A 27,552-nucleotide genomic window follows, 5' to 3' on the forward strand; every position below is an offset into this window, starting at 1 on the left:
TTTCTTTGGGAATCCCATCGAAATATCATGAATTTACTTGTGGCTGGTACATAGCATGAATTCCATTTCACCCCCAATTGTTGGTTACAAGTTCTTGCAACCAAACAGGAAGAAACCATTTGACCCAAACAAGAGTGGTATTGTTTCTTCATATTCCTATGTTAAGTATTGATGCTCAATACCAAAATAGCAAACTTATATAGAACTAGGCTACTGAAACGGCCATGGGACTCCGGACGTTGTGGATTCCATCAGACCACGTATACCATCCAAATCCGTACTTTTGTTTGTCCACGGTGCCTGTAATGCCACTAGGTGCTACTTTTACTGTGATGGTGAAACTCCGTTTCTCTCCAGCACGATTGAAGTGTAGTATGGGAGGCCATATTTTTACTGAGATCCCAGGTGGAGGTTTGATGCTCACGAAATATGTACTCTTACTGCTTCCCACATTAGTCACTGTTCTTACCACAGTAACACTATCACGCAGACTGGGTATTGCCAGGGATGGGTAATTCAGATTAACCGGACTCGTTGCCTGTTTTGGGCAGGTGAAGGTAGGATCAACCTTAATTCCAATGCTGCACAGGTAGAAGAGATAGTCTGTGTAGGAGGCGTCGTAGATAAGTCCGGGATCTGCTGCTTTTGCAGGTCTGAAATGGCCGCCACCAAATTGGAAAGGGTCTGCTGGATTGCCGGATGCATCGGTGATCGTGCTGCCTTGATTGTTATTCAGCCCAGCTGCAGGGTGGAGAAATAAATTGCTTTGGTCATGAACAAATAATTATGTGGCGGAGATGGATGAAATTGATAAATGGAGCTTTTCTGCACCAGAGGTTATTAGAGCAGATTTTATGGCGGCACTGCTCCAACGGGGGTGTATCGCCGTGAGGAGAGCTGATGCGCCGCCTATATGAGGGCAGGACATTGAAGTTCCCGATAGAATGTTGTACTTCACCACGCGTTTGTCTGCGGCCAACTTTGTCGGAGAAGACGCTTCGCTCCATGCTGCTAGTATGTTGAGCCCTGGAGCTGTGATGTCTGGCTGTTGACCAGAATATGTAGTGTGAAATGAGCATTTCATTTTTGCAAGTAGATGATGCGATTGAGAAGCAATTACCTTGAGAATATCGGGTGAAAGAGTGCTGGGGCCTCTGCTGGAGAAGGCAGCCATGAAAGGTGCTGGTTTGATGTCTAAAAGAGTGGTGCCTGGCACGATGTAGGCCGTGGGGGCTTCGGAAGAATGAATGTAGTCTATAATTTTGAGAGCATTTTGATAATTGACAGCAGTCGCAGGGAGAAGATGAGCATCAGCTGCTAATTCATCTCCATTTGCTAAACTGTTTCCTAAAATGAAGCCAATACCTCCAGCTCTTTTCACCTCCATGCCTTTACCCACTCTCGTCCCGTTCCCTCTCAAGCACATTACTATCTTACCTTTAGCCTTCTTTGAAGACAGAGACCCAGGTAAGCATTGCCTGCAAATTTCACCTTTTTTTATTATTAGAAACTATTTTATACTATTTAAATGAAATTAAAGATAATACTGTATTATTATGGGTTAATTACCTATAAATACATTAACTACACCCAAATTTTGGTTTTTAACCAAATCTACTTTTTTGGTAAAGAAATACAGATTTTATATTTTTGGAATTTTACCAGAGCTGAAAGTTCGCCGACTAATAACTTGATTGTCTGAATACCGATGGGCAATCCGAAGGTACGTTGGAAAGCTCTTGACGTTATTTTTCTAATGATACTTATATTGTTGGGTTTTGGTCACCGGAAGTTGTAAAAAAATGGCATGAAAATTGAGGTTATGAAACTCTATATTTTATCCTCTTTTTTTTCCGACAACTTTCAGTGACCAAAATTCAACAATATAAGCATCATTAGAAAAATAGCGTCAAGAGCTTTCCAACGGTACTTTCGGATTGCACATCACAATTCACACAAGCTTTCCAACGGTACTTTCGGACTATCCATCACAATTCAGACAATCAAATTATTGACCAACGAACTATTGAAATCAGGTCAAATTCTAAAAAAAATAAAGTTTATGTATCTTTTGATCAAAACAATGATCTAATTAAAATTTGAATATATTTATGTATTTCTATTATTATTATTACCCGGATAGGTTCTGGGGCACATCCGGGTTGGCTACGTGACCCGCGTAAACTAACGGATACAGCTTCTTTTCCAACTTATATGGAGTCACTGTTTGGCCCTGCAAAAAGCAAGATAAAAATTTTAAAAAAAATTATCAACGAAAAAGATTAATGAGTTGGTTATTACCGGTAATTTCATGCCATTCCCGAGCACGGCGGGGGATGAGAATATCCGGTCGACGCTGCTGGCGGCGACGGTTATAATCCAGGGGGCGGGGTTGGAGAGCGTGGAGGGGGCGGGGCCGGAGTTGCCGGCGCTGCATGCGACGACGACGTTCCGCTTGGCGGCGTGGAGGGCGCCTAGGGCTATGCCGTCGTGGTTGAAGGGCTGGGGGTCTTTGGTCCCGATGGAGATGCTGAGCACGTCGACGCCGTCGGCCACCGCGTCGTCCATGGCGGCCAGCATGTCTTCCTCGAAGCAAGTGTTGCCCTCCTCTTTGCCGTGCCCCGGGACGGCCCAGCACACCTTGTAGATGGCCACCCGGGCCAGCGGGGCGCCGCCCGACGCCGTGCCGGGGGCGAAGCCGCCCAGAGCCGAGATGTTGCTCACTCTCCGGCCGGCCGCCGTCGACGACGTGTGGGTCCCGTGGCCGTCCTTGTCTCGTGGGGAGAGGTAATCCAGCGTTCTGTTTAGTGGGCCGTAGTATGCTTCGTAGCCCTTGATGTAATATCGGGCCCCAATTATTTTCCTAATTAAAAAATGAAAAATTAGAAAAAATGGGATCTTGCAAAACTCGGTTTAGTTCATGACTATCATGTAATCTATATAATCTATATAATATATAAAAGAGGAGTTTTTTCCCTCTCTTTTTTCTCTCTCTTCTTCTACCAAAATTTCATTATTTTTATTTACTTTTTTATATTTTGTAATTATTTTCTAAACGTCATCAAATTTGATCATGAAAAAATAAACAATATGTATCTTACATTTAATATAGTATAAAAATCATCAAAAATGAATAAGTTATGAAAATATTAAAATATTTTATTTTCTTTCTCTTCATTAAAAATTTATAACTTTTTATTTACGTTTGTATAAAAATATTTATTATGATGAATAATATATGCATAGTGAAAATTTTCAATATCGAATAATTATTAAATTTATTTAATAACTTTAATTATCATTACACTTTGTATAAATTGAATATTTACAGTTTTAAATTCAAGATTTTATTGAGTAATTGGTGTGAACTATTATATTTTATTAAAATATATTTTGTATTTGTTTATATTTAAACCCATAGATTCCATTCAAGAATCTTCAATTGGAATTTTAGAACATTGAACATGTACAAATAATATACTCCATTTTATGACAATTTTCATGATTACATTATACACTATCAATACATACTATGTGTACATTATAATATCATCATTAATTAATAGTACGATATTATATTCAAAATCTTAAGAGAATATCAAATGACAATTTTCATGATTATACTCTTGTACTTGAAAAGTGATGTTTAGGGTTCAAATCTCACTGCTCCCCCCGAGTCTCTCTCTCAGGTCAAAAAATAATACTCCCTCCGTCCGCCAAAAGTAGACCACTTTTACTATATTGGGCGTCCGCAAAGAGTATACCACTTTCCTTTTATGGAAATGGTCCCACCACCCACTTTAATCTTTTATCCTTATTAAATCTCGTGTCTAACCAAAGTAGTCTACTTTTGGCGGACGGAGGGAGTATAAAAAGATTCAAATGATAAAGTTAGAATCGCAGGTGGGGCCCATAGAAATAGGAATAGTCAAACTAAAAATAATTTTTGTTGTAATTAGGGATTTGATTTGATTTGATTGGTTAGGCATATGAATGAAAATGGTAAACTACATGCATAGGGGCAGAGAAAGTAATAGAAGTTCACAAGATTGAATAGGTGATGCTAGCAGCCAAATTTAATTAATATATATGTCAGTTTAGTTTCGTTTGATCGAAACAACAAATTACGCCAACTAAGTGCATGCATATACCGACATAGATGTAAGACAACAACGATGCAGGGCCAACCGATGCTTTTACCTATCTTACTTTTTTATGAGATACACTTTCTTCTTCTTCTTCTTCTTCTTTTTTCCTTTTGTTTTTTAGGGATAAAGTTATTATTCTTCCCCATAATGGATAATGAGATAATGGGAGATGTCACTTTGAATAGATAGATAGCAAGATATAATGAAAATTTGAATACATGATGAAACACAATTGTTGAATTGGCTCACTTGTTACAGTTTGATGAGTTGAATTCGTCCCCGCTTTGGCAAATTCCTTTCCACGATTTAGGTATCGGAGCCATCCCTTCGTCGTTGAAGCTCTTCGACTCCGGCCACACACCTGATCCACGACACAAAAATTTATCACATTGTGAACGACACGAATTTTAATAAATGTGAATGAAGTAAGGTCTCACTTTAAAGGTTTCAATTTCTTTGAAACGAAAAATTTGTGTTATTATCCCTTAATAAATTTACAATTAAAGAGAACAGAACACCCTAATAAAGATTAAATTTACATGCAACATGGCAAATTAATTAGTATGTGGCAAATGGAAAATTACCGCTATCTAAGAAGCCAACAATAACATCTTTTCCATAGTTAGATTTTAGCCATAAATCATCCTTATTTAGATTCTCCGATTTCTTCATTGCCTCTTCCACACCTGCAAATTCCCACGACCTTGTTGTGTGGATTTCGTATTTTCTTGGATGGCTACGAAATAGCGACACCACTTCCTCCATCTCTGTTGGATTCAAATCAGCATACTCATATTAATTACACACACATGCAGAGATATATATATATATATATAGAGAGAGAGAGAGAGAGTCTCTCACTAGATAATTTGGAAGCTTCATGAGGAGTGAGGAGAGCGGCGAAGCCATTGATGGTGTGCTTGTAACTGTAAATGAGAGAAGATTTTGCATCTTCCTCAGTTTCCTTCACAGAGACTAGATATGAATGGTGGTTTTCTTGGATTTGTTGGAGAGTTTTTGCTCCACTGTGCTCTCCAAAATAAACTATATATACCTACAAATTTGATATATATCACACATTAATTACAGATCTACATGAACAATTAATTTGGAAATGTAGTAATTATGATTAGAGAAGCCATAAACCTGTCTGTCAGTGCAGGAAACCAGAAGAGGAAGAAGAAGGAAAAGAAGAAAAAATGAGGAAAGGAAATTCTCCATGCTTGAAGATAAGAGGCACGAATATAGAACTAATACGATGAATATTTATAGGGATGAGTGGAATCTTTATTCTCTTTTTGGTTTTAAGTAACTAAATAATTTAATTTATTTGGACTTTTGATCGTTGAAGGCCACTATATATTACGATTTTTTGTAGATATTCTTTGACATGATAGTGATATGATTATATGCATGTTTATTCATTTTATTTTTGATACCCCTCACATTACATATTAGGATCAAATTTGGTCATTTTCCCAAAAATATAACTGAGAGTTGAAAATGAGACGAATCTTTTTGTTACCTAAATACTGAGATATGATAGAAATGATAGAGATAGTTATTTTAGTATGGGGATGAGGATTGTATTGAAGGAAATAATTATTTTAGTTATTTTCCCAAATATTTATTCGTCTAACCAGGTTATTTTAGTATGGGGATGGGGATAGAAAATAATTATTCATACAGTCAACTATATATATATGGTTATGTCCTCAAAGATACATTCAGGTTTGATGTGAATTTTTGTTTGTAAATTAAATAGCACAATTTAAGGTTTAAATTCCACTGTTCTTCCTCTCTCGTGTCAAAAAATAAAAAATAAAATAATAGCTATATGTGTGGTAATTTGAATTATTTGTTTGTTTGCATCAAATTGAATCAATCATTATTTGCAAGCCATCGGAACTCGAGCGTTGGACGTATATACATACAGTAGAGGGCCATCCTTCCGAAGTGGCAAAGACAACTGTATAAAATTATTAACATGACATCATTTTATATTATAGTTTATAAATTATAAAATAATTTTATAATTAGATAGTACGTAGTGTTATGCTATTTCAAATTGTTTACGTCAAAACGAGGAGGCTAGTAGGATTCACCCATTCACACCCGTAACTCATACCTATTTTAAATATAATTAAAAAATAATTTTGTTACTCCAAACATATATATTAGAGACAGGATCACATAGGAGTCATGATTATTACAACATGAACAACAAACAAATCACATAGAATTTGGACCTACTATGATACCATATTAGAATTGGGCCCATCATTTCCTTAAAAGGCCTCATAATAAGAGAGGGTACACCAAACATATATATTAGAGACAGATCACTACCAAGTCGATGTGGGATAAAATGGACGTTAAAACCGGGTACACGATCGAGATATTACAAAATATTTATTTTGAGAAATTACGACTCAAAATAATTGAAAATATTACAAAGTAAATAATTTGAGAAATTACAACTCAAATAATTTTATACAAGTGAAATATACTGTATAAATAAATTATACGTATAGACTAAGTCGAGTCGAGATAAATCTCTTCCCGCAAGAAGATTATCGCCCCGGTAGTGCTCTTCGGTTTAGGCGTATCTTCCCCAAAGGTAAAACGACTTCGTCTCGTCGGATGTAGCACCACAATCCGGCGAGCTCCGGCGAACTGAATAGGATCAAGAACTGAGCACAAGTGTTATGCAGAGAGTGTGAGTGTATATGGCAGAATGCAGAATATATGTTCGTGTTGTTCCTCATTTCTGCATGCTCTCCACAAGTCTATTTATAGACATGTGGTAAGTATGAATTCAATACCTTGAATTCTACTCCGACGGCTGGAAGCCGTAAAGGTTGAAGAGTTGGCCGGTGGGCGCAGTCATTGAAGAAACTTAGTTGCAAAATTGAAGACGCCATGCAGAAGTCGAAGCTGGCGTGCTTCTGATACTGCTGCTGCTTCTTCTGCTGCTGCAATGGGCTGGGCTTGGGAAAAACAATCAGTTGGGCCAAGAAAATAATTCTGTTGGGCCAAAAATTAAAAGCCCAATGGAGTTGGTCCAAAAAATAGTTTGGGCCCCAAACACCACCCCAAAGCACCAATTGCCAAGATCCAAGTCCTTGGCCGCGGCCCGTACCCGACCCGCCCATCCGGCGGCGGCGGCGGCGACGACGTCGTCGTCCGTCCGTCCGATCGATCGATCGTCGGCGGCGGCGCGCGTGTGTGTGTGCGCGCGAGGCTAGTACTTAGATCAAGCCCACTAGCAAGCCCACAAGTCAATTTATTAACTCCATGTGCTTTGCTATTCTTATACATGAAAAACATCTCTATGTTTTTCAATGTGGGATAACATAACAAATGTTATTTTTCCTCTTCAACATCCAAACTTTGACATGCAATATCTCACTCATCGGAAATCGGTTTTGAGACTTCAAGTATATCACGTTGATCTACTTGAGATGTAGATTAACATCCAATAATTATTTTAATTAAATAATAAATATTTAATTAAATAATAATTTTCAGATATGGCATAAAACCATATTTCCAAAACCATATTTCCAACAATCCCCCACATGAGTGAGAAATCAGTATGCGAAAGTATGTAAACACTTAGCTCAGTCCTCTTAAGATACAACATTGCATTTGGAAAGGTAGCTTGTGGCTTTGAACCTGCCATAGTCAATATTATCGAGTATACCGGCGGCCTAGTGGATTGTGTTCCTTGAACTAGTCCTCCTCGGTGTATACTAAGTCAACAATATTGACACAATATTGCTTCAATCCTTATTCGTTCTCACGTTTGTGTCCATTACAGGCCTTGGAACACCTCTTTGGATTTATAAGTGTTTCAATCGAAGCGGCCCCACTTCACACTTACATAGGTGACTCTTAACTCAAGTATCCTGCTATACTTGTCCTCTTCGAGGAGTTCTAGAGTCATTAAAAGTCAAAGACTTAACCTCACCACGTGCAGGTTTCCGAACACTCACTGTTCTACAAGGAATAGGCAATTCGAGTGTTCAACACACGGATTTTCATAGCTTAGTTGTCCCATTGAACCAAGTTCTTGGGATCCTCCAGTCATCATGGTTGGGTTGCCACTATGATTATTCTTAATTTGTGGACTTCAAACCCATTCCCCCTAACAGTTTATACATCTGATCTCGATGGATACTTTTTGTCAAAGGATCCGCTATGTTATCAATTGATCTTATATAATCAATTGTGATAACTCCACTCGTGATCAGATGTCTCACGGTATTATGACGTCGACGAATATGTCTCGACTTACCGTTATACAAATGGTTTTGTGCTCGTCCGATAGCAGCTTGACTATCACAATGAATTATTACGGACGACACAGGTTTCGACCAACATGGAATATCCTCGAGGAAATTTTTAAGCCACTCGGCTTCTTCACCAGCTTTATCTAAAGCTATGAATTCTGATTCCATGGTCGATCTAGCAATACATGTTTGCTTCTTGGATTTCCAAGACACAGCACCACCCCCCCACAGTGAATACATAACCGCTCGTTGAAAACGAGTCTTTGGCACCAGATATCCAATTTGCATCACAGTACCCTTCAAGTACAGAGGGTTCCCTAGTATAATGAATAGCATAGTTTTGAGTATATTTCAAATATCTCAAAACCCTTTCAAGATCTTTCCAATGTTCATTACTAGGGTTAGCTGTAAAGCTGCCCAACTTGTTGACCGAGCATGCTATATCGGGACGAGTGCAATTTGTTAGATACAACAAGCTCCCAATAATCTTCGCATATTCTATCGCGTCAACAGGTTCTCCCTTGTGTACACTCAAATGCACACTAGGTTCCCATGGTGTCTTAGCTATTGGCTTGTCAAAAGCGTTGAATTTCTTTAACACTTTCTCAACGTAGTGAGATTGTGTTATAGTAATACCATCAGGTCTTCTTAGAATTTTAATTCCAAGGATCACATCAGCTAAGCCCATATCTTTCATGCTAAATTTTTTACTTAGCATGCCTTTGGTTTCTTGAATCACTCGGGAATTACTTCCCATGATGAGCATGTCATCTACATAAAGACAAACAATAACATATCCGTTATTAGAATTCTTAATGTAGACACATTTATCGCACTCATTGATTCTGAATCCATTTGACAACATTACACTGTCAAATTTTAAATGCCATTGAAGCGGTGCTTGCTTCAACCCATATAAAGACCTTTGAAGTTTGCATACTTTGTGCTCTTGCCCAGGTACTACAAACCCTTCAGGTTGCTTCATATATATTTCATCTTCCAACTCGCCATACAAGAACGCAGTTTTCACATCCATTTGGTGAATCTCGAGATTGTGCAAGGCAGCAATAGCGAGAAGCATCCGAATAGATGTTAGTCTGGTCACAGGTGAATAGGTATCGAAGAAATCGTACCCTTCTTTCTGCCTGAAACCTTGAACGACAAGTCGGGCTTTGTACTTATCTATAGTACCATCAGATTTGTACTTCTTCTTTAGGATCCATTTGCATCCTAAAGCTTTACTTCCAGGTGGTAGATCCACTAACACCCAAGTATGATTCTGCATAATGGAATCAAACTCAATATCGATGGCTTCTTTCCAGAGAGCTGCATCTGAGCCAGACATAGCTTCTTTAATCGTCACCGGTTCGCCATCTAGCATCAAGACAACATAATCCGGTCCATAGACATTAGCTTTTCTAACTCGTTCCCCACGTCTCGGTTCTACATCCATAGGTTTAGACCTTGGTCTTTTCCTATTAGGTGGTACATGATTAGAACCCGTGGCATCATCTACTTGAGTAGAATTACTAGCTACTTCCATAGGTTTAGAACCTGTAGCATCACCATCAACTCCATCATTAGAGTTCGATGTACCTTTATCCTTGTTAGGATAGATATTTTCAAAGAATATAGCATTCCTTGATTATATCGTTGTCCCAACATGTATATCAGGTATCTCCGATCTGTGCACTATAAAACGATAGGCACTGCTATTACGTGCATGACCAATGAAGATACAATCCACCGTTTTAGGTCCTATTGTAACTTGCTTTGGTAAAGGCACTTCTACCTTGGCTAAACACCCCCACACTTTGAGGTATTTATACGAAGGTTTCCTTCCTTTCCATAGCTCATAGGGAGTTACATCTTTCCCTTTGAGTGGAATCTTGTTCAAGATATAGTTGGCCGTTAAGACAGCTTCCCCCCACATGTTCTGGGGTAATCCTGAACTAATCAACAAGGCATTCATCATCTCCTTAAGAGTTCGATTCTTGCGTTCAGCAACGCCGTTAGATTGTGGTGAATAAGGAGCCGTCGTTTGATGGATTATACCACTTTCGTTGCATAATTCAGCAAACGGAGCTACATACTCTCCACCTCTATCACTTCGAACCATCTTAATTCGACATCCAAGTTGATTCTCGGCTTCATTTTTGAAGTTTATAAAAGCTTCAATAGCCTCATCTTTACTTTTCAATAAGTAAAGGTAACAATACTTTGTGCAATCGTCTATAAAGGTGATAAAGTACTTCTTGCCACCTCTAGTTTGCACGAACTTTAAATCACAAACATCTGTGTGAATAAGTTCCAATGGTTGAGTGCTCCTTTTTACCGATTTAAACGGTAACTTAGCCATTTTGGCTTCAACACAAACTTCACATTTTACTTGTGAGTTGTATTCATCAACTTTTAGTAAATTCATTTTTACTAATCTCTTTATAGCATTTAGATTAACATGTTCAAGTCTACAATGCCATAAATCTGAACACTCAATCAAGTAAGCAGAAGAGGTTGATGCATCTTTATTGATCTTAGCCTTGGCAGGCTTACAAGCTCTTACACCAAGTTTGAAAAGTCCTTCGGAGGCATAGCCTTTCCCTAGGAACTTTCCTCACTTGCGTATTACAACATAGTCAGATTTGAAAAACAATTCAAAATCCTTATTCGTAAGCCTAAAGCCCGAAATTAAATTCTTTCGGACAGTTGGAACGTGTAATACGTCTTTCAATGTGATCTCCACGCCCGACGTGAGTTGAAGAATCACATCTCCCATGCCAAGGACTTGGGATGTCCGCTCGCTAGCCTCCATTATCGTTTTGTTTTCCACTTCCTTGTAGTTGTGGAACAACTCACGATTTATGCATATATGGACGGTAGCGCCGGTGTCCACGAACCAAGCGTTCGGGTTGTCCACATGATTCACATCGGAGATCATGGCAGCAAAGTCATCGTGGTTCCAATCGTCGAAGTCCTTCTCGACGTTGTTCACGTTGCCATTTGCTTTCTTCCGCTTTGGCTTGCGGCAATCCTTAGCCATGTGACCTTTTTTGTCACAATTATAACATACACCATCAAACTTTGATGGTTGACTACCGCTTTGCTTCCCTTTACCCTTATTATTAGGGTTAGGGTGACCACGTTTGTTGGAGGGACCGCCTTTCTCGGCGAGATTGGCCTTTGCCTCCATCGGAGCTTTTCCCTTTTGATCACGACTTCTCACGTGATCCTCCATTTGAAGCTTGGATAACAATATCGGCACGGACATCTCCGAGCGCTCATGCTTCAAAAGGTTTTGAAATTTCCTCCAACTAGGAGGTAATTTCTCTATGATGATTGCAACGAGCAATGCATCCGCCAAGGGCATCCCTTCGGCTTGAACCTCATGTGAAAGATTTTGGAACTCTTCCACTTGGTCCATCAATGGTCGGGAGTCAACCATTTTATATTCCAACCATTTGGCAACGACATACTTGGTAGTATTCGCCTTGTCCACTTGATACTTTAGATCAAGGGCCTCCCACAATTGTTTCGCGGTTTCATGAACCTTGAAAACACGGTAGAGCCGTTCGTCCAGAGACATGAGAACGGTGTTACGGCACAAGTAGTCGCCGCGGCACCAGTTCAAATATCCGGCACGAATTTCTTGGCTTGTCTCCCCTTCCCCTTCACTCGGGATTGGAGGTTTATCCTCCATTAAGAATCCGGCAAACCCCACGGTTGTGAGGTAGAATAGCATCTTCTCTTGCCAATATTTGAAGTTCTTGCCTGAGAACGTTGATGGTTTCTCGGCAAGACCAATAGTTCTGGATGTTTGCAATGGGGCCATGGTTGACGTTGAAGCCCCCATTGATGCAAACGAGGAAAACATTGACGACGTGGTTGAACCGATGGTTGCAGAGGTGGTGGAGCCATCCATATTGAATTCGGTGTGAGCCATTTCTCGAACGTGTATCAACGGCAGAGAAATAATCTTCTTGCGATTGTTAGAACCGGGTACACGATCGAGATATTACAAAATATTTATTTTGAGAAATTACGACTCAAAATAATTGAAAATATTACAAAGTAAATAATTTGAGAAATTACAACTCAAATAATTTTATACAAGTGAAATATACTGTATAAATAAATTATACGTATAGACTAAGTCGAGTCGAGATAAATCTCTTCCCGCAAGAAGATTATCGCCCCGGTAGTGCTCTTCGGTTTAGGCGTATCTTCCCCAAAGGTAAAACGACTTCGTCTCGTCGGATGTAGCACCACAATCCGGCGAACTGAATAGGATCAAGAACTGAGCACAAGTGTTATGCAGAGAGTGTGAGTGTATATGGCAGAATGCAGAATATATGTTCGTGTTGTTCCTCATTTCTGCATGCTCTCCACAAGTTTCGTGTTGTTCCTCATTTCTGCATGCTCTCCACAAGTCTATTTATAGACATGTGGTAAGTATGAATTCAATACCTTGAATTCTACTCCGACGGCTGGAAGCCGTAAAGGTTGAAGAGTTGGCCGGTGGGCGCAGTCATTGAAGAAACTTAGTTGCAAAATTGAAGACGCCATGCAGAAGTCGAAGCTGGCGTGCTTCTGATACTGCAATGGGCTGGGCTTGGGTTTGGGCCCCAAACACCACCCCAAAGCACCAAGATCCAAGTCCTTGGCCGCGGCCCGTACCCGACCCGCCCGTCCGGCGGCGGCGGCGGCGGCGTCCGTCCGATCGATCGTCGGCGGCGGCGCGCGTGTGTGTGTGCGCGCGAGGCTAGTACTTAGATCAAGCCCACTAGCAAGCCCACAAGTCAATTTATTAACTCCATGTGCTTTGCTATTCTTATACATGAAAAACATCTCTATGTTTTCCAATGTGGGATAACATAACAAATGTTATTTTTCCTCTTCAACATCCAAACTTTGACATGCAATATCTCACTCATCGGAAATCGGTTTTGAGACTTCAAGTATATCACGTTGATCTACTTGAGATGTAGATTAACATCCAATAATTATTTTAATTAAATAATAAATATTTAATTAAATAATAATTTTCAGATATGGCATAAAACCATATTTCCAAAACCATATTTCCAACAATGGATGGCTTTAACATTGATCTCAAATATATCTAACATCATTCACTATAACTAAATACTAATTCTCCATCCATATACAGAGAGAATGAGTAGTCCATAAAAATGTGGCAAGTGATTAGATTCAAAGAAGTGGACCACCAATCAGAATTTCATATTCAAAAGGCGTGCATATTTGTAGGGGTGGATCAAAATATCAAAAAATTTAGTATACTATTCTTATCGTACCGAAACATATATCAATAATATCGAATTTTTAATATATGTCATAAATTTTGGTATGGTATGAGTCGTGTGACATTGTACTGGTACGATAATAGTATTAATTTTTTTCATATCGTGGTATACCGATATTCAATATAGTTTCACCTAGGTACAAATATTATCGTAAACTTTTTTGAGTCAATATTATTGTAAATTTTATATACACATTCTATTATCATGTAAATCTATTAAACTAACATAACTAAATGTGTTAAATTTGTTTTTTTTTTTTTTGGTAATTGCAATATTAAATTTAACGACCACATATGATAGACTCGAACTTAAAATCTTGGCTTCAACTATTAGTCACTCCACTACTAGGCTAACACACACATTTGTGGATCTTTGACATGTCTATTTATGCTTTTTTTATTTAGAAAATTATACTTATTTGTATTTTTAAATTATGAATATATTCTCAAAAAATTGTTAGGGAATGGGACAAACAATCACGGGCAAAGTTCTCCCCCTTTTTAGAGGCAATTCTCCCCAACCCGTTAATTGCCACATTCTGCTTCTCGTTTTATCTTTATTCTTTTTTTTCTTCTTCAATCATTTAAGGTAAGAACAAATAAGATTTTCCTCTTAAGTTTTATTATTTAATCATTAAAACTTGGTATTTATCGCAATATAATAAAGACGATAAGATAAATTACATATCTATGAAGGCATGGGGGTAATTACTAATAACGTCTTTCTTCGTTGAAGAGCGATCACAATTCACATGGTACTCGACGAAGTATGGAATTTGCGTGCAAGTATTCAACACTCTTTAATGTTGTGTATTTCTTCTTCCTTTTTTTTTTTGATAAATTATATAAGTAAATAAATAAATAAAAATTATCACACGACGGAGGACTCGAAAGCTTTAATGTTGTATTTCTATTCTTTGTTATATTCGACAATTCGTTGATATTGTGAATCCATTTGTATATGAATTATTCATTAGACCAAATCACAATTCAACATTCATGAAAAATAGAAAGACAAACTTCATTTCCAAAATAAAAATCATATCAAGATTGGTATATCTTTTGGCAACGAACCCTTTATTTTATAAACATAATTTTTAACAATTTTTTAAGAGAAAGAATGTCAACCGGACAACGCTCGTAGCAAATAGCGGCGATTTTCGAACTTATTAAGGAATAAAGTGTCAAATAATTAGCACGCGTTAAGGGACCATCGGCATTATCAAATAATTGCAGTTGAAAAATGTATACAATCATAATCAATCATTTTTTTATTATTATCTTTTTTTTTTTATGAAAATCATAATCAATCAATTAAATAGCACTAAACTAAACAACCCATACCTCATGAGCCAAAGTCAGAATTGTTGCAAATCTCTTTCAACTTCACCCACCCCTATTGCTTTGCCTACCTCTCGATTTCACAATCTAAACCAAAACACAACATGATCAATTCTTGCTTCTTTTTCTACTTATTACCTTCTTCTCTCTTGCTAACTCCAAAAATTGGTCCCAAACATATACCATAATCATCATAATTAATCTCCCATGGCAACCACCAATAGTGAAACTAATAATGATTAATGATATGCAAAATCTTGCTAGGATTTGTAATCATTTACTACCGGAGGAAGATTTTCATGGCTGAGAAGCTGTTAGATCCTTTAGCAACGACACGACCTCTGTCGATGACCCCAGAAGGTATCTTGCACTGGAACGTTTCCTCCCCACCGCGCAGGAGAAGTAATTCTCTCCCCTGAGATCAAGAACCGATGAGCCCTCGTGCACGGTCATTCTCTCGCGCATGCGGGACCACCAGTTCCCGTTCCCCAGAAAACTGTTGGTTCGTGTTTCTGGAGACGGGATAGGCAAAGGAGCTTTGCGGCAGAATGCAGCTACTCCGGTAGAGTTGGAAGCAAGTCTGTTGAGAGGGTTGGCAATCTTGGCTCTTGCACTAGGTGCTGGTCCAGTAGGTAGCTCTGGCTCGAAAAAGCTATAAATGTCTTCATCCTGGAATGTTTTGTCAAGAATGGACAAAATCAATCAAATCGCGTAGAAAAAATGCATTCATGCTCCTTTTTAATGATGAATCAACGTCATTAGTTAGGCCGGTCCAGTCCATTCTAGTCAACAAGCGCAGCGATGCAGCAATGATGATCAAGATGATACGAGTGGCTCACCTTTGGTAGAAAATGCCCAACACACAAAACATAATCAATGGGAGCTTCCACGTGACTGTGATGAACTATTTCCCCTAGGATTCGATCAATTGCAGCGCCCTGAATAGAAATATAGCATAAATTTGCAAGTAACGTTTTTTAGTAGTACTATATGATAACATTTAGACTCACTTTGGTTACTCCAACTGCTCGGACCTCCACAGATCTCGCTCCTTGAACTACGTCGACAGAAGCATTTGAAATTGGCCCCGTCCACAAGTGCTGTAGGAGGTCCTTCGATTGAAGCTTCCCAAATTCAAAATCTGCGGATAATTTGACGACTCATCAGATAAAATAGTAAGGCTGCAGTCATAGAGAAAGTGAACGCAGTGCTTTCACGGGTAAAGATAAAGGACCTGCATACTTGTAGTTCCATACGAGTGAAGTCTCACGGAGCTCGAAATGAGATCGGGGTGTCCTCTCAGTGAAATATTCAAATACATGCTGAAAAAAAAAATTGGAAATTGATACGAGGTTTGTATAATAAAGACAACAGATATTAGATGTTATGTTTTCAATGTGTACCTTCACGCTGTCAACCCAATCCATATTTAGATTTTCTGGCATTGTCGTCATCCAATCTCCTGTCGTACGACGCAAAAACATCCCGTGTTCGGCAGCCAACCACAAATTATACCCTCCAAAGTTCTGCAGAATACACCAGTCAACAAGTAGAATGTGCTGATCATGGCTGATGCAAAAGTGGATCTTATGTGAAAGCAAAAACCTCGTCAAGAACATTTCTATCGCTTCCACTAAGGACAATTATGGTGGTCTTTGGATCCGCACAAAGTTTTCTCAGCGGTTCCTTCAAATCTTGGTGTAACTTGAGCTCCATTTCTTTGAACTGGTCGATCCTTCTCCCTTGGGTGTCGACAGGTTCAGTAAGCGTTGCATTGAATCCCTGCCAAACAGATAAGTTTGGATCTCACTTGTATACAGTGACATGCATTGAAATTCAACAAAGATTTCCCTAGCTTATCCCTGTGGAAGGTAATGAGCAAAATTACTTTGTTGGCTATCTTAGTTACACTTGAGACACAATGATTAATAACTAACTCTAAGTGGTTGCTTGACAGCAGAGGAAGCTAAGAATGAGAACATGTTTCACTAAAGAAGCATAAAACACATTACAGTTTTAAGAGAAATGCTATCAGGTAATCAAACTATACAACATTCAAATAAGAAGCCAGGCCTAATACCAGATGTTTATGAGGAAGTTTATCTGACTTCTGACGTTATATTTTATGCTGATCGCTGTCTATTTAGTATTGACATGATTTTCGTTACTCCAATTTGTCGAAAGCTATGGCGATCAGAAAAAACAAATACATTTTAATCACGTGAGATGGCGATCATGAATACCAGAATAAGTAAACGATTATTTGAATGCATGTAACGCTCGACAGCATCTCCTTTAGGGAGTAATGGCGGAATTTGCCGAATCCTTAGCTGTGCTTCAACAACAGTATCATTAAGTTCACTGTATGCAGGGACAAAAGTTAATTCAGCAAACTACTTAACCAGAGTGAGTGCTTTAACCGACAACTAACAACTATACATACCTTACAAATGTCTCGGCCCACTCTTGTGACGTGTGAGTACTAACATGAGTGAAATTATGCCGATGCCGTTTTTCTCTTTCATCTGCTGGCATAGTCAGAGCATAACCAATCGATGCAGCAACTTCTGTAATATTCCAAGGGTTCACCAGAATTGCTCCAGCGCCAAGTGACTGTGCGGCACCAGCAAACTGAAAAGTACCAAAAAAAATGAGGATGGAGATTAGATCTTCTTGAATATGTTGTTAACCATCCATATGAGCTGTCATTTATGCTTGACAACGAATAAAAGTTAAATAACTATCCAAGAGAGCAGATTAAACATGACTACCTCACTTAGAATGAGGACCCCTTTCTTTGAAGCTTGGCAGGCCACAAATTCGTAGCTCACTAGATTCATTCCATCCCGTAGTGATGTAACCAGAGCAACATCTAAAAGAAAAGTTCACGAGCAAAAGGAGTAAGCAATTAAATGACATTTATAAGTAAATTGATGAAGAAATCAGTTCAACATATGATCCAAGGACCATGAGTAAATTGAAAACATCTGATGACAGATGGACAATTTTTTTTATATGGTACTCTGCAAATAGTCTTGCAGATTGTTGGTTATACAAACATCAGATGGCTCGGTATGTGTAATTTCTTCGGTATCTCATCTCTTCAAGTCTTTACATTTTGACATCGCTAATAAGTAGGTTCCAGCAATGATTAAATTATTTTCTGCGTTCCATAAAAACCACAAAAAAAGGGGAAAAAGAAACAAACATGAAAAGCTATGAAGCAACTTCATTCTGCCACCTTTATGACTACTGCATATGATTCAAATTGCTTCACATTTTGATTAATTGCACTGTGTCTATAAACAGAATTTGTAATTTCATATCCTTGTCTACCTCCTGCAAGAAATCCTAATCAACTGCGCTTGGTGGTAAATATGTCTCTCAATATCAGTCTTTTTTCATTACCATGTCGAAATCATGAAAAATTTCAGAACATTCTGATTCAAGAACCGTTTTTTCCAAATATATTTGGTTTTCCTGGACATTTTCTAGACCATATAGTCAAAGGATAAATGAGAGATGAAGAGTAAGAACACATTACCAGTAACAGCATATAAGGCACATAATGCATGGAAATCAAGAGATCTATCCTGCGGACGAAGAATAAGTTGTGTTAAGTAGAGTGTGCATAGATAACAAGTACATGAAAACTACCCATATACTAGTATAAAAAAGAAATGCTTACTCATTTTGTTTAGGCAATAAAAATAGGTCAAAACGAAGCATCAAGTAAAGGTCCAGGCACAACTTAAATGGAAATCAAACAATCCAAAAGGAATTGAGCTGATTCCACACTTGTGTCAGCAACCAAAATCATATATCTTTAATGACTCCCTCGAATATCAAACCTCATATCTTGCTTGTTGAAAAATACTTTTATGCAATTTCAAACCCATTAAGGTATCTAACGAGTAAGGACAGGGGCTCCGAAGATTTATAACGTGAAGTTATTTCATCTTTAGTCCATCAAGCATTTGGTCCTTCAGACAGCCATTTACTAAGATTCTTTCTCGAAGTACCTTGATTTTTGGAGTTCCTTTCTTTTATGTGTGTGCATTGGATTGAAAATAATAGTTAACATATTATATCAAAGCCACAGACTTCAGCATTGACATATATCCCGAAAATTTATTTCCAAAAGGACAAACTACTGAAGTGCGAAGGTGTCCACTTTTACTATGAAGTCAAATTTCAAAATGAGAGAACAAAGAGATCTTCAAAATTCGAAGTTAATTCATAAAAAATTTAAATTAATATATAATTCATCTCGAAGAATTAATTTTCTTTTAAGGCATAGGGTCTCACTAGATGATGTATTGGAACAGCTGTAAGAGTTCCAAATCTTCCATTTATCCGTCCAACAATTTCATGAACTTGGGATGATAGCTTTTGATCTGCCAGAATAAGAATAAAATCATAAGCCATGACTACCTGCATGCATATATAAATGGCCTTGGAAGAGGGGGAGGGGGAGAAGGAAAAATAAGTATTAGACAGTTAAAATTGTTGTTCTAATTAAACAACAAATTTTCCTTCTTATGCAACATACACAACTAGAATGAAATACTACTATGAGCAAAATAATTGTAAAGACAATTTTGATGATAACTACAGTTAAAGTGGATCATGAGGATGAGGGAGACATACACTCAGGCACGTCTGTCCTTGTTGGTACAGCAATTTGCACTAGAACTACCTTATCGCGCCAAACTGGGTTTTCTTCAAGGAACTTTTCAAATGCCAAAATCTTTTGGGGTATTCCTTTAATCATATCAAGACGATCAACCCCTAGCATTACCTTTAGAAATGCATACAATCAGATTATATTATTAGTTTAAGTTGAATCATGTCACAGAATTAGTCCAAAATGCCAACAGACACCAGTTTTGTGGTTCCCTAGTACGTACTTTTCTACCAGCAAATCTTTCTTTCAATTGGTTCATGTGAGCCTTAACTTGTGGAAGTTCCAGAGCTCGAATGAACCGCTCAGAATCTATACCAATAGGAAACTGTAGATGACAAGTCCTGATGAAATTAGTCAATATGAAACAGCACAAGTGTGAGGCTTTTATACAAGGAAAATATGCTATTTCTAAGAATATGGGTATACCGCAGCAACACGAGTCAGCTTTCCTTGATCTTCCACTCCATCAGGGGTACCTTCAAGCCCAAGAATACGAGTGCAGGCACTTACGAAATGCCTCGCATAATCATATGTGTGGAATCTAGGAGCAAAGATGAGAAATATCAACATAGATGAGGTTATCACAAAGATGAGAACTATAAATATTCATGGGGCTATATAAGCTAGGAAAACCACAACATTTTGTATTATTTGCTTTTTTCTCTAATCATGTATATGGCTAGTCAATTTGGAGTTTCTGTTCTACTTTCTTCTGAGTGGTTTGATTTTCCTAATGCTACATAACAAGTTTCAAGGATTTTAATCGCGCACATATCCAACTATCAGTCTAAGTCTAAGATTTTCCTCTGAATCAAAGTTTTTTTGTGGCTGGAACTAATCTATGTGTTTCATCCCAAATTATTAAGCACCAAGTTCTATTATGGTTCTCTTCAAAAGAGCTATCAAGAAATTCAGAGGAAGGACGAAGACCATCTATAGCTCTCAATGAAACAGCAGAAATATCTTACTAATATAGCAAGGAACCCACCCGACCAAATCAGCAGCCAGAACAGATCTTAAAAGTTCCGATCTTGACGGCAATGTCCGATGAATTTCAGAGGAGGGGAAAGGTGTGTGTAGAAACCAACCTACTTTCATCTTGCTGTTGTAGTCTTTAAGGCATTTTGGAAGAAACATGAGATGATAATCGTGGCACCAGACCACATCTCCCTCCCTGTAATGCTCGTTTACAACATCAGCAAACATCTGATTTGCTTCCTTGTATGCAGCGAACTGAGACTGGAAGCTCCGTGTTGTTGCTAGGCGGTCTTCCTGTGGAAGCCCAAGATAGTGGAAAAGAGGCCATAATATGTTGTTACAGTAGCCATTATAGTACTGGTGAACGATCTCTTCATCGAGGAATACAGGGATGCATCTCTACATTTGGTGGAACATGACTCAGACATTAAGTTATCCTCATAACATAAGAAATTCTTACATATAGACATTGAATTCACAAACCTTTTCAGCTAGAGCTTTAGTTAGGGACCTTTGTCCAACTTCATCAGGAACATTTACACCAGCCCATCCAATCCATCTAGCTTCGAACTCGTTGATACCTTCAAGAGAAAATAATTGCAAAAAATTCTAAGAATCATCAATAAAGCAGAGGCAACATAACTGGTAACCAGTTTTCAACTCACATCTGAATATTCAATCATTTAGTTCTTACCCAAAAGAGCGCTAACTAGGCCGCCTACACTTACTTCAAGTCCCCATGAGTCGTCATCCTTCCTAATTGCAGACACTGGCAGTCGATTCGCCACCACCAGTAACCTCTGTTTGGGGACTCGAACATCCTGTTTCTCAGAGCCATCTGTTAGATGTTTTACTAAAGCATTCCCTTCAAAAAAATCTTCATCTTGGTAGCCCCTGTCACCATCAGAGAGATATAGGTCATTTGAATTTCCAGAAATGTCCAGATCCCCATTACTATCTCTTGATTCTTCAAGAGAGTGATAAGACTTGCTGGACCTTCTTAACACTCTTTCTCTCAAAAGCCTTTCTAGTCTACTTGTGGGTATTGAGGGACCAGAGTTGCAATGGTTCTCCTGCGTACGAGTCGCTTGTGCATCAACCTGTATTTGACATCAATAAGCAGTAATTGCTCAAACTATTTGAACCAAAACAATGCAAATTGGATGACTCAATCACTTCTTTTATTCGAATCACAACACGGGATTTCATCGTTCGTTTCCAAAATCCTTTATTTAACGAGAATACATCCTCGATTAAACAAGATATGTCCATAATTCATAATTTCCAATTCATACGGACAGAGGAAGTCAATTGCAAGGAAACAAACTCAACACTTTAACAGAAAAACAATGGTACATTACACAATAGAAGAAGTCTGCAAAACTAAAGATAGGCCGAGAATGTCATCAACTAAAACTTCTTGATGAACAAATACAATTATTCTCAAACAATTTTCCATAAACAATTGTCAGGGCTAGATACACAATCAGCAAAGACTAAACAGAAAGGGAAATAAAAAAACACTTGTAAATCCACATTCTTATATTCACTTGTCCCCAATCCTAACGTCTCAGTGATTTAATTCAACCATGACTTTTACAATTAGAAAGTAAGTAAATTGAGAAATACATTCACACATAACCACGAAATTACAAAAAAGTAAATAAAATCGAGAAAGAAAATGAAATAAAAAGAGGAGAGCCCAGAAATTTGACCAAATTGGTGGTGTCTTGAGATGATCCCATCTTCTCTATCGGATTCGAGAAGAGCTAGCTTTTTGTTGAGCTAGGGTGGCAGTCCACATAGAGACGCGAAGTGCAAGTAGGCAAAATTTCGAGGATATTTTGTGGCCGAGAAGGATAAAGGAAAAAATCTTGATTATACATCTGCAACCGCAGATTTAAATCACCATATATAGACAGAACAAGTGTAATGTAGAGAGAGAGAGAGGAGAGGGGCTTACCTGATTACTGAATCTTAGGGATTATGATGGCGCACAGCTTTTTCCCACTATTCCGCCATGCAGATTTTCTGCCACGGCTAGGTTGGCAAAACCAAACATAAATAGGTAGAAACCTCTCCTCAATTATTATGCGACAAAAGGGAAATCAAAATAAACATAAACCTGTTTCCTTAAATAAGTCGGCCTCGCCGAACTAAATTTCACGACAAATGCTGCCTTTCTAATACTACATGTGACACTTTTATTGTCTCCATCATTTAATTATTTTCTTAGATTTTACGCCCTCCGTCCCACGAATCTTAACACATTTAGTTTCGACACGAAAATTAAGAAAATGTAGATTAGTGTATTAAGTGTGTAGGTAATAAAGTATAAAAGTGATAAAGTAGAAAATAGAAAGTAATAAAGTGATAAAGTAGGAGAGAAAATGTAATTAAGACCCCTTATTTTTAGACTAATTATTTAAAAATCTGTCAAGATTCGTGGGACGACCCAAAAAGAAATACATGTCAAAATTTGTGGGATGGAGGGAGTAGTATTTTACTGCGGCATAAATTAATAAAAATTAATAATATATGTTGTATGGTATGTATTTTTACAAAGATCTAATTACGAATGTATGTTTTATGTGTATTTAACAAAAGAGTAGAGTATATGTGAATCTAACGCTAAAAAAATGATTTTTTAAGTTGATGATTAAAAAGTGTTCGTCATAGGCACCATTTCGACTGTTCATTTTTGTAGAAGTCTGTGTTTGTTTGTTAGATAATTTTTTTTATATTTTCTCGCCGTTTAAAGCTAAGGTGTGCATGGTTATGTGGCAGATTTGGAAAGATCGGAATGGGGTCATTTGGAAGGGACTCACCCCTGTTCCCGCACGGACGATTACCATGTTGAGAGCCGGTTGGAGTGGATTTTGGCTCGCCGGAAACTCGTTGCTCAGGAGATCCTCCTGCCAGCAGCTAGTTCGTGTGTTGGGTGGCATCCTTTGCAGCGGGGGGCCGTGAAATGTAATGTCGACGCTGCCTTTTTCTCTGAAACAAACACCATGGGAATTGGTATGGTTATTCGGAACTTTGAGGGCAAGTTTATTGCAGGTAAGGCGGTGAAATTCGTGGGTCTCCCTAGAGTGGTTGAAGGTGAACTCATGGGGATCAAAGAAGCGCTTTCATGATTAAAGGAGTTGGGGTTCTAAGGGCTGGGTGGAATCCGACTGCAAGCAAGCTTGTGAGGCGATTGCTTCGGGTGAACGGAACATTTCAGAAATGGGTTTATTGGCTGCCTTTTGCCGAGAGGAGCTATCGTCTTTGCCAGATATCCAAATTTGTGTCAAGAGAACGCGCAATGTCATTACGCATTACTTAGCTAAAGCTTCCAGAGATTTTAATACACACCATGTTTGGAATGAACACCCGGCGTTTGTGGAGGGTCATCTCCATCTACCATGCTCTTGTGTTCAATAAAATATCTCTCTTCTTCCCTCAAAAAAAAAAAAAAAATCACTAATAATACAAGATAAAAAAAATAAAAAATATATAATATTTTCTTATTTTTTCTTATTCACTATGTTTTAATAAAAATTTTACTATCAAATTAAAACATTTATATAGAAAAATGAGGAAGAAGTAAAAAGAAAATTTAAAGGCAGAAATTCTTATTGTGCCGTTTTGTCATAATAAATTTATTAATTAAAAAGAACACACTATTAGATTAAAATTTTACGATTAGATTGACGAAAAGAATACTTAAGCGGCAATCCCTATTATAATTACCGACTAAATTGTGATCGATGGTATATTATTTTTAAAAAATATAAATAAAAAAGAATATAAAAATATTAAAGTGAATTAAAACCAAAGAATTTGAAAGTACTAGCATTAATTAGAAAATTAATTAAGGAAGCGTAAAATAAAAAGAAACACCACTTCTACACTCCGTGCAATCAGCAATTTTATCGGTGGATTCTCCGCCGCCGCTAAACCCCAAATGCCGGCCACTCCAAAGTCTATTCTCTTCATTTCCTTCCTCTTACTCTCATCTACTCTCTCTCACTCCTTCTTCTCCAACTATTACACCCTATGTTCCCTCTCTCACTCCCTTATCTCCCGCGTCGCCGCCCTTCGAGCTGCCCGCGGCGATATCGAGGGCGCGGCGCGGGCTCGGGCTTTAGCCCGTAACTTTGAGCGCGGTTTGGGCCTGGGATTCTACAAGTATGCTTGGAATGTGGGATGGGATTTTATGAAGAATTACGCGTGGAACGACGCGACTTCGTTCCGAAACTTGGGGGGCGCAGTATCTGATTTGAACGAGTTGTTATCTGTTTTGGGATAATTGAGTCAGCTTCGCTCCGACGCGGAGAGGATGGCCTGGGCTGGTCGAAGTTACAAAAACGCCCTTAGGGTTTTGAAGTCGCTCTTCGCTCGACTGCTCGAAGTTTTCCGTCGATCTGTATGTTTTCTGTTTTTTTTTTTCTAATCATTTCTCTATAAAATCATTATATTTTCTGATTTTTCGGATTTAAAAGATATTATGCTTGTTTATGTTTTTATATCTGAAGATATTACTCCATATTGGACGGAAATGAGTGTTAATGCTGAATGCAGAAAAAAGAAAATACTTGATTTTGTCTCTGCTTTTGTGGTACTTACAATTGATGATCAACTTGGGCTCTTTGGCTGTATAAAAGAAATTAGCTTGATATCCCTTTCCTTATAAGCGTCTCTAATAATTATCAAGCATTAAGATATTAAGGGTGTCTTTTATGAGTTCGATGGACTTTTCCTGCTCATTTGTTTTGTTAATGTTTCTCTTTTGTATATCATCTGAAACATGAATAGAATTACAACTTCCCATCTAATGTTCTAGAATATGGATTCAGTTTTATCATATCGATGATCTTAATGTTGATGGTAATGGCAGGGACCGTTACGGGATATAGTGCTGAGCCTTCAGAAAGAAGTGGTGGAGGGTGATCTGCTTAGGGACTGCGTTGAATTAGGAGCTGGTGACCTTAAGGGTTTAGTGCAAATTGTCAAGGACATTACTCGCCAATATTTTCCTGCTGCTGCTTCGAGGAGTGAACTGTAAAAGATGCTTCATGGGTGACTGTTTTTTGGAAGTAGGAAGCTGCCATGCTTGATCGCGATAAATAGCCTCATATGTTTGCTAACAATGGATTTTAGAGTCTTCTGGATGTCTGGTGGAGAAGAAAATTCAGTTTCTTGTCGTTGCTTTTGAAGAACGATTTGACTAGTGAAGGAAATGCAATGTTTTCCCCTTGATCATTGTAAGACCTTCTGGTTTTTGCCTGTCCAGAATAGAGGGTGGCCGGATCACAACTTTTGCCAAATTGAAGTATGTATCTTTGAACTAATCACATGTAACCTTGTATGATGTTTTTATGATGTACTTCGTTGGCTAATATAAAATATATAGTTAAGTTGTCTCACTTGATTTTTATGTTTCTGATGATGTTATTTCTCATTTTTCTTGGCTATTGACTCCCTGAAATATAGCTTGCTTAAGGAATTATCATGAATTTGTTGTTTCGAATGTCGTTCCATGCTATTGCTACTATGTTATGTTGTCTTCTGGTGCATCAGATGGGATTATTTTATGAAGATTTGGTTTGCACCTGAGATTTTTTAACATCTATAATGAGGATGGAGGGAAAACTTGTGACAGTTAAGCTATTACTACTAGTTAGCGTAATGAGGTTATATTTTTTTTTGAAGGTGTCTAATGAGGCTCTATTAATTTTTCTTTTGAATTGCTACTCTGCTTTTTTTTTCTTCCCTAGTCATATGCACTCTTAGGAGCTTGAGTGTTGTATTTTATTCTAATAATACTCTTTAAGTTTCTTGAATGTTCCGCGAGATGTTCGTAAGGATAGTTTCATATAAACTGGTTAAATCTAAAGACTAGTTAAGAACTTCAGAAAGAGCTAATGAAATATTTTATCATACTTCATTAACTTGCTTTCTGAGATGTTAAGGACCTTCAAAGCTATCTCACAACCTCTTGATTATTACATTCTCAATAAATATGACCTAGACTAGTCATAGATTATCCTTTATCATCATTGAGCCTATTTGTACCGACTTAACATTATCCGAGCCATAGAATTCTGCGCTATTTGCAAGCGGAATGTCCTTAAAAGTTGCACTTAGCTTCAACAGGTTGGTTGTATTTGTCCTCGGATAGACAATGCAGGATAATGTGACAACCCCTAAAGATTTATGACTCTTCTCTATCAACCATATGTATAGTTTGCACCCGATTTTGTGTTACTCTGCTTGCTTCCTCTCTCATGATCGTTTTTGTTTATCACTAATGGCATTTCATATTAAACGAACTGTGTGTCGATCTTTTGCAGGTCAGGTTGATGGTAAGACGAAGGGAAAGACGAGACGAGAAGGAATGAGCACGGCGGACGGATACTCTCGTTTCAAGCCTGACAATGCTGACCAGTTGCTGCCCGTAATGCTAAGAGCCGGGGCCTGCTTGTTGAGACTTGGCGTCGTGAGATATCTATCGACTTAAGGTGGTGGGAAGACATCACTTTTTGGGAGTAGGCCCATCCAAGTGTGGTGTCCTTGCCGCTGTTTCTTCAACTGCCAAATTAATTGAGACACCAGAACCAGTGTAATAATCACATGTACAAATAAATGCCATCATATTTAATTACATTAATATCTCATCCTTCTATCTTCAATTTGCTCAAGGTAAATAGATCTTCTCCATGTAAATTGCTGTTCACTGTCATAGTATATGGCATAGAGAAATTGTCTTAATTGTTCAGTTTTTGCTTCATGCTTTTG

General features: G+C 38.1%; 4 protein-coding genes across 7 annotated transcripts in view; 2 read left to right on the forward strand and 2 right to left on the reverse strand.

Moving 5' to 3' along the window:
• LOC130985259 (uncharacterized) overlaps window positions 1-27,552 on the forward strand; it is a 920,555-nt gene that overhangs the window by 418,057 nt on the left and 474,946 nt on the right. The gene's annotated exons all lie outside the window — the stretch shown is intronic.
• On the reverse strand, window positions 24-5,516 carry LOC130985236 (subtilisin-like protease SBT5.6). The gene is made up of 9 exons (XM_057908080.1): window positions 5,295-5,516; window positions 5,010-5,202; window positions 4,733-4,915; window positions 4,398-4,509; window positions 2,302-2,863; window positions 2,136-2,233; window positions 1,121-1,478; window positions 832-1,045; window positions 24-741 (listed from the first exon to the last, which is right to left on the reverse strand). The coding sequence occupies exons 1-9, from the start codon at window positions 5,367-5,369 to the stop codon at window positions 206-208; spliced, it is 2,331 nt and encodes a 776-aa protein (XP_057764063.1). The 5' UTR covers window positions 5,370-5,516; the 3' UTR covers window positions 24-205.
• Window positions 15,012-22,881, reverse strand: LOC130985233 (alpha,alpha-trehalose-phosphate synthase [UDP-forming] 1-like). 3 transcript variants are annotated; one of them, XM_057908076.1, is made up of 20 exons: window positions 22,733-22,880; window positions 22,485-22,655; window positions 21,766-21,869; window positions 21,464-21,663; window positions 21,253-21,350; window positions 20,780-21,168; window positions 20,218-20,332; window positions 20,015-20,116; window positions 19,755-19,905; window positions 19,413-19,501; window positions 18,649-18,697; window positions 17,876-17,976; window positions 17,548-17,735; window positions 17,348-17,465; window positions 16,710-16,886; window positions 16,508-16,630; window positions 16,339-16,426; window positions 16,115-16,245; window positions 15,944-16,042; window positions 15,012-15,773 (listed from the first exon to the last, which is right to left on the reverse strand). In XM_057908076.1, exons 2-20 carry the CDS (start codon window positions 22,512-22,514, stop codon window positions 15,402-15,404), a joined length of 2,724 nt encoding a protein of 907 aa, XP_057764059.1. In that variant the 5' UTR covers window positions 22,515-22,655; window positions 22,733-22,880; the 3' UTR covers window positions 15,012-15,401. The 3 variants fall into 3 exon arrangements, 2 of the variants coding, with proteins under 2 accessions (XP_057764059.1, XP_057764057.1); XM_057908074.1 differs by having other exon boundaries at window positions 21,464-21,869; XR_009088926.1 differs by lacking the exon at window positions 15,012-15,773 and having other exon boundaries at window positions 16,024-16,042; window positions 16,347-16,426; window positions 21,464-21,869; window positions 22,733-22,881.
• On the forward strand, window positions 24,598-26,180 carry LOC130985348 (uncharacterized). The gene is made up of 2 exons (XM_057908286.1): window positions 24,598-25,180; window positions 25,652-26,180. The coding sequence occupies exons 1-2, from the start codon at window positions 25,094-25,096 to the stop codon at window positions 25,817-25,819; spliced, it is 255 nt and encodes an 84-aa protein (XP_057764269.1). The 5' UTR covers window positions 24,598-25,093; the 3' UTR covers window positions 25,820-26,180.

This window comes from Salvia miltiorrhiza, chromosome 5 (genome assembly GCF_028751815.1).
Source record: "Salvia miltiorrhiza cultivar Shanhuang (shh) chromosome 5, IMPLAD_Smil_shh, whole genome shotgun sequence".
Taxonomy (NCBI): domain Eukaryota; kingdom Viridiplantae; phylum Streptophyta; class Magnoliopsida; order Lamiales; family Lamiaceae; genus Salvia; species Salvia miltiorrhiza.

Bases quoted from the DNA above. Each gene is read 5' to 3' on its own strand.
- LOC130985236 (XM_057908080.1), bottom strand. From the start codon at position 5,369: ATGGAGAATTTCCTTTCCTCATTTTTTCTTCTTTTCCTTCTTCTTCCT. The intron at 4,510-4,732 runs GTAATTTTCCAT...GTCGTGGATCAG, and splicing joins TGTTGGCTTCTTAGATAGCG to GTGTGTGGCCGGAGTCGAAG. The intron at 2,234-2,301 runs GTAATAACCAAC...TGCTTTTTGCAG, and splicing joins GGAATGGCATGAAATTACCG to GGCCAAACAGTGACTCCATA.
- LOC130985233 (XM_057908074.1), bottom strand. From the start codon at position 22,514: ATGGGATCATCTCAAGACACCACCAATTTG. The intron at 20,333-20,779 runs GTGGGTTCCTTG...CTTTGCTCCTAG, and splicing joins CTGGCTGCTGATTTGGTCGG to ATTCCACACATATGATTATG. The intron at 19,502-19,754 runs GTATGTCTCCCT...TTATTCTGGCAG, and splicing joins AAGGACAGACGTGCCTGAGT to ATCAAAAGCTATCATCCCAA.
- LOC130985348 (XM_057908286.1), top strand. From the start codon at position 25,094: ATGGCCTGGGCTGGTCGAAGTTACAAAAACGCCCTTAGGGTTTTGAAG. The intron at 25,181-25,651 runs GTATGTTTTCTG...TGGTAATGGCAG, and splicing joins TCGAAGTTTTCCGTCGATCT to GGACCGTTACGGGATATAGT.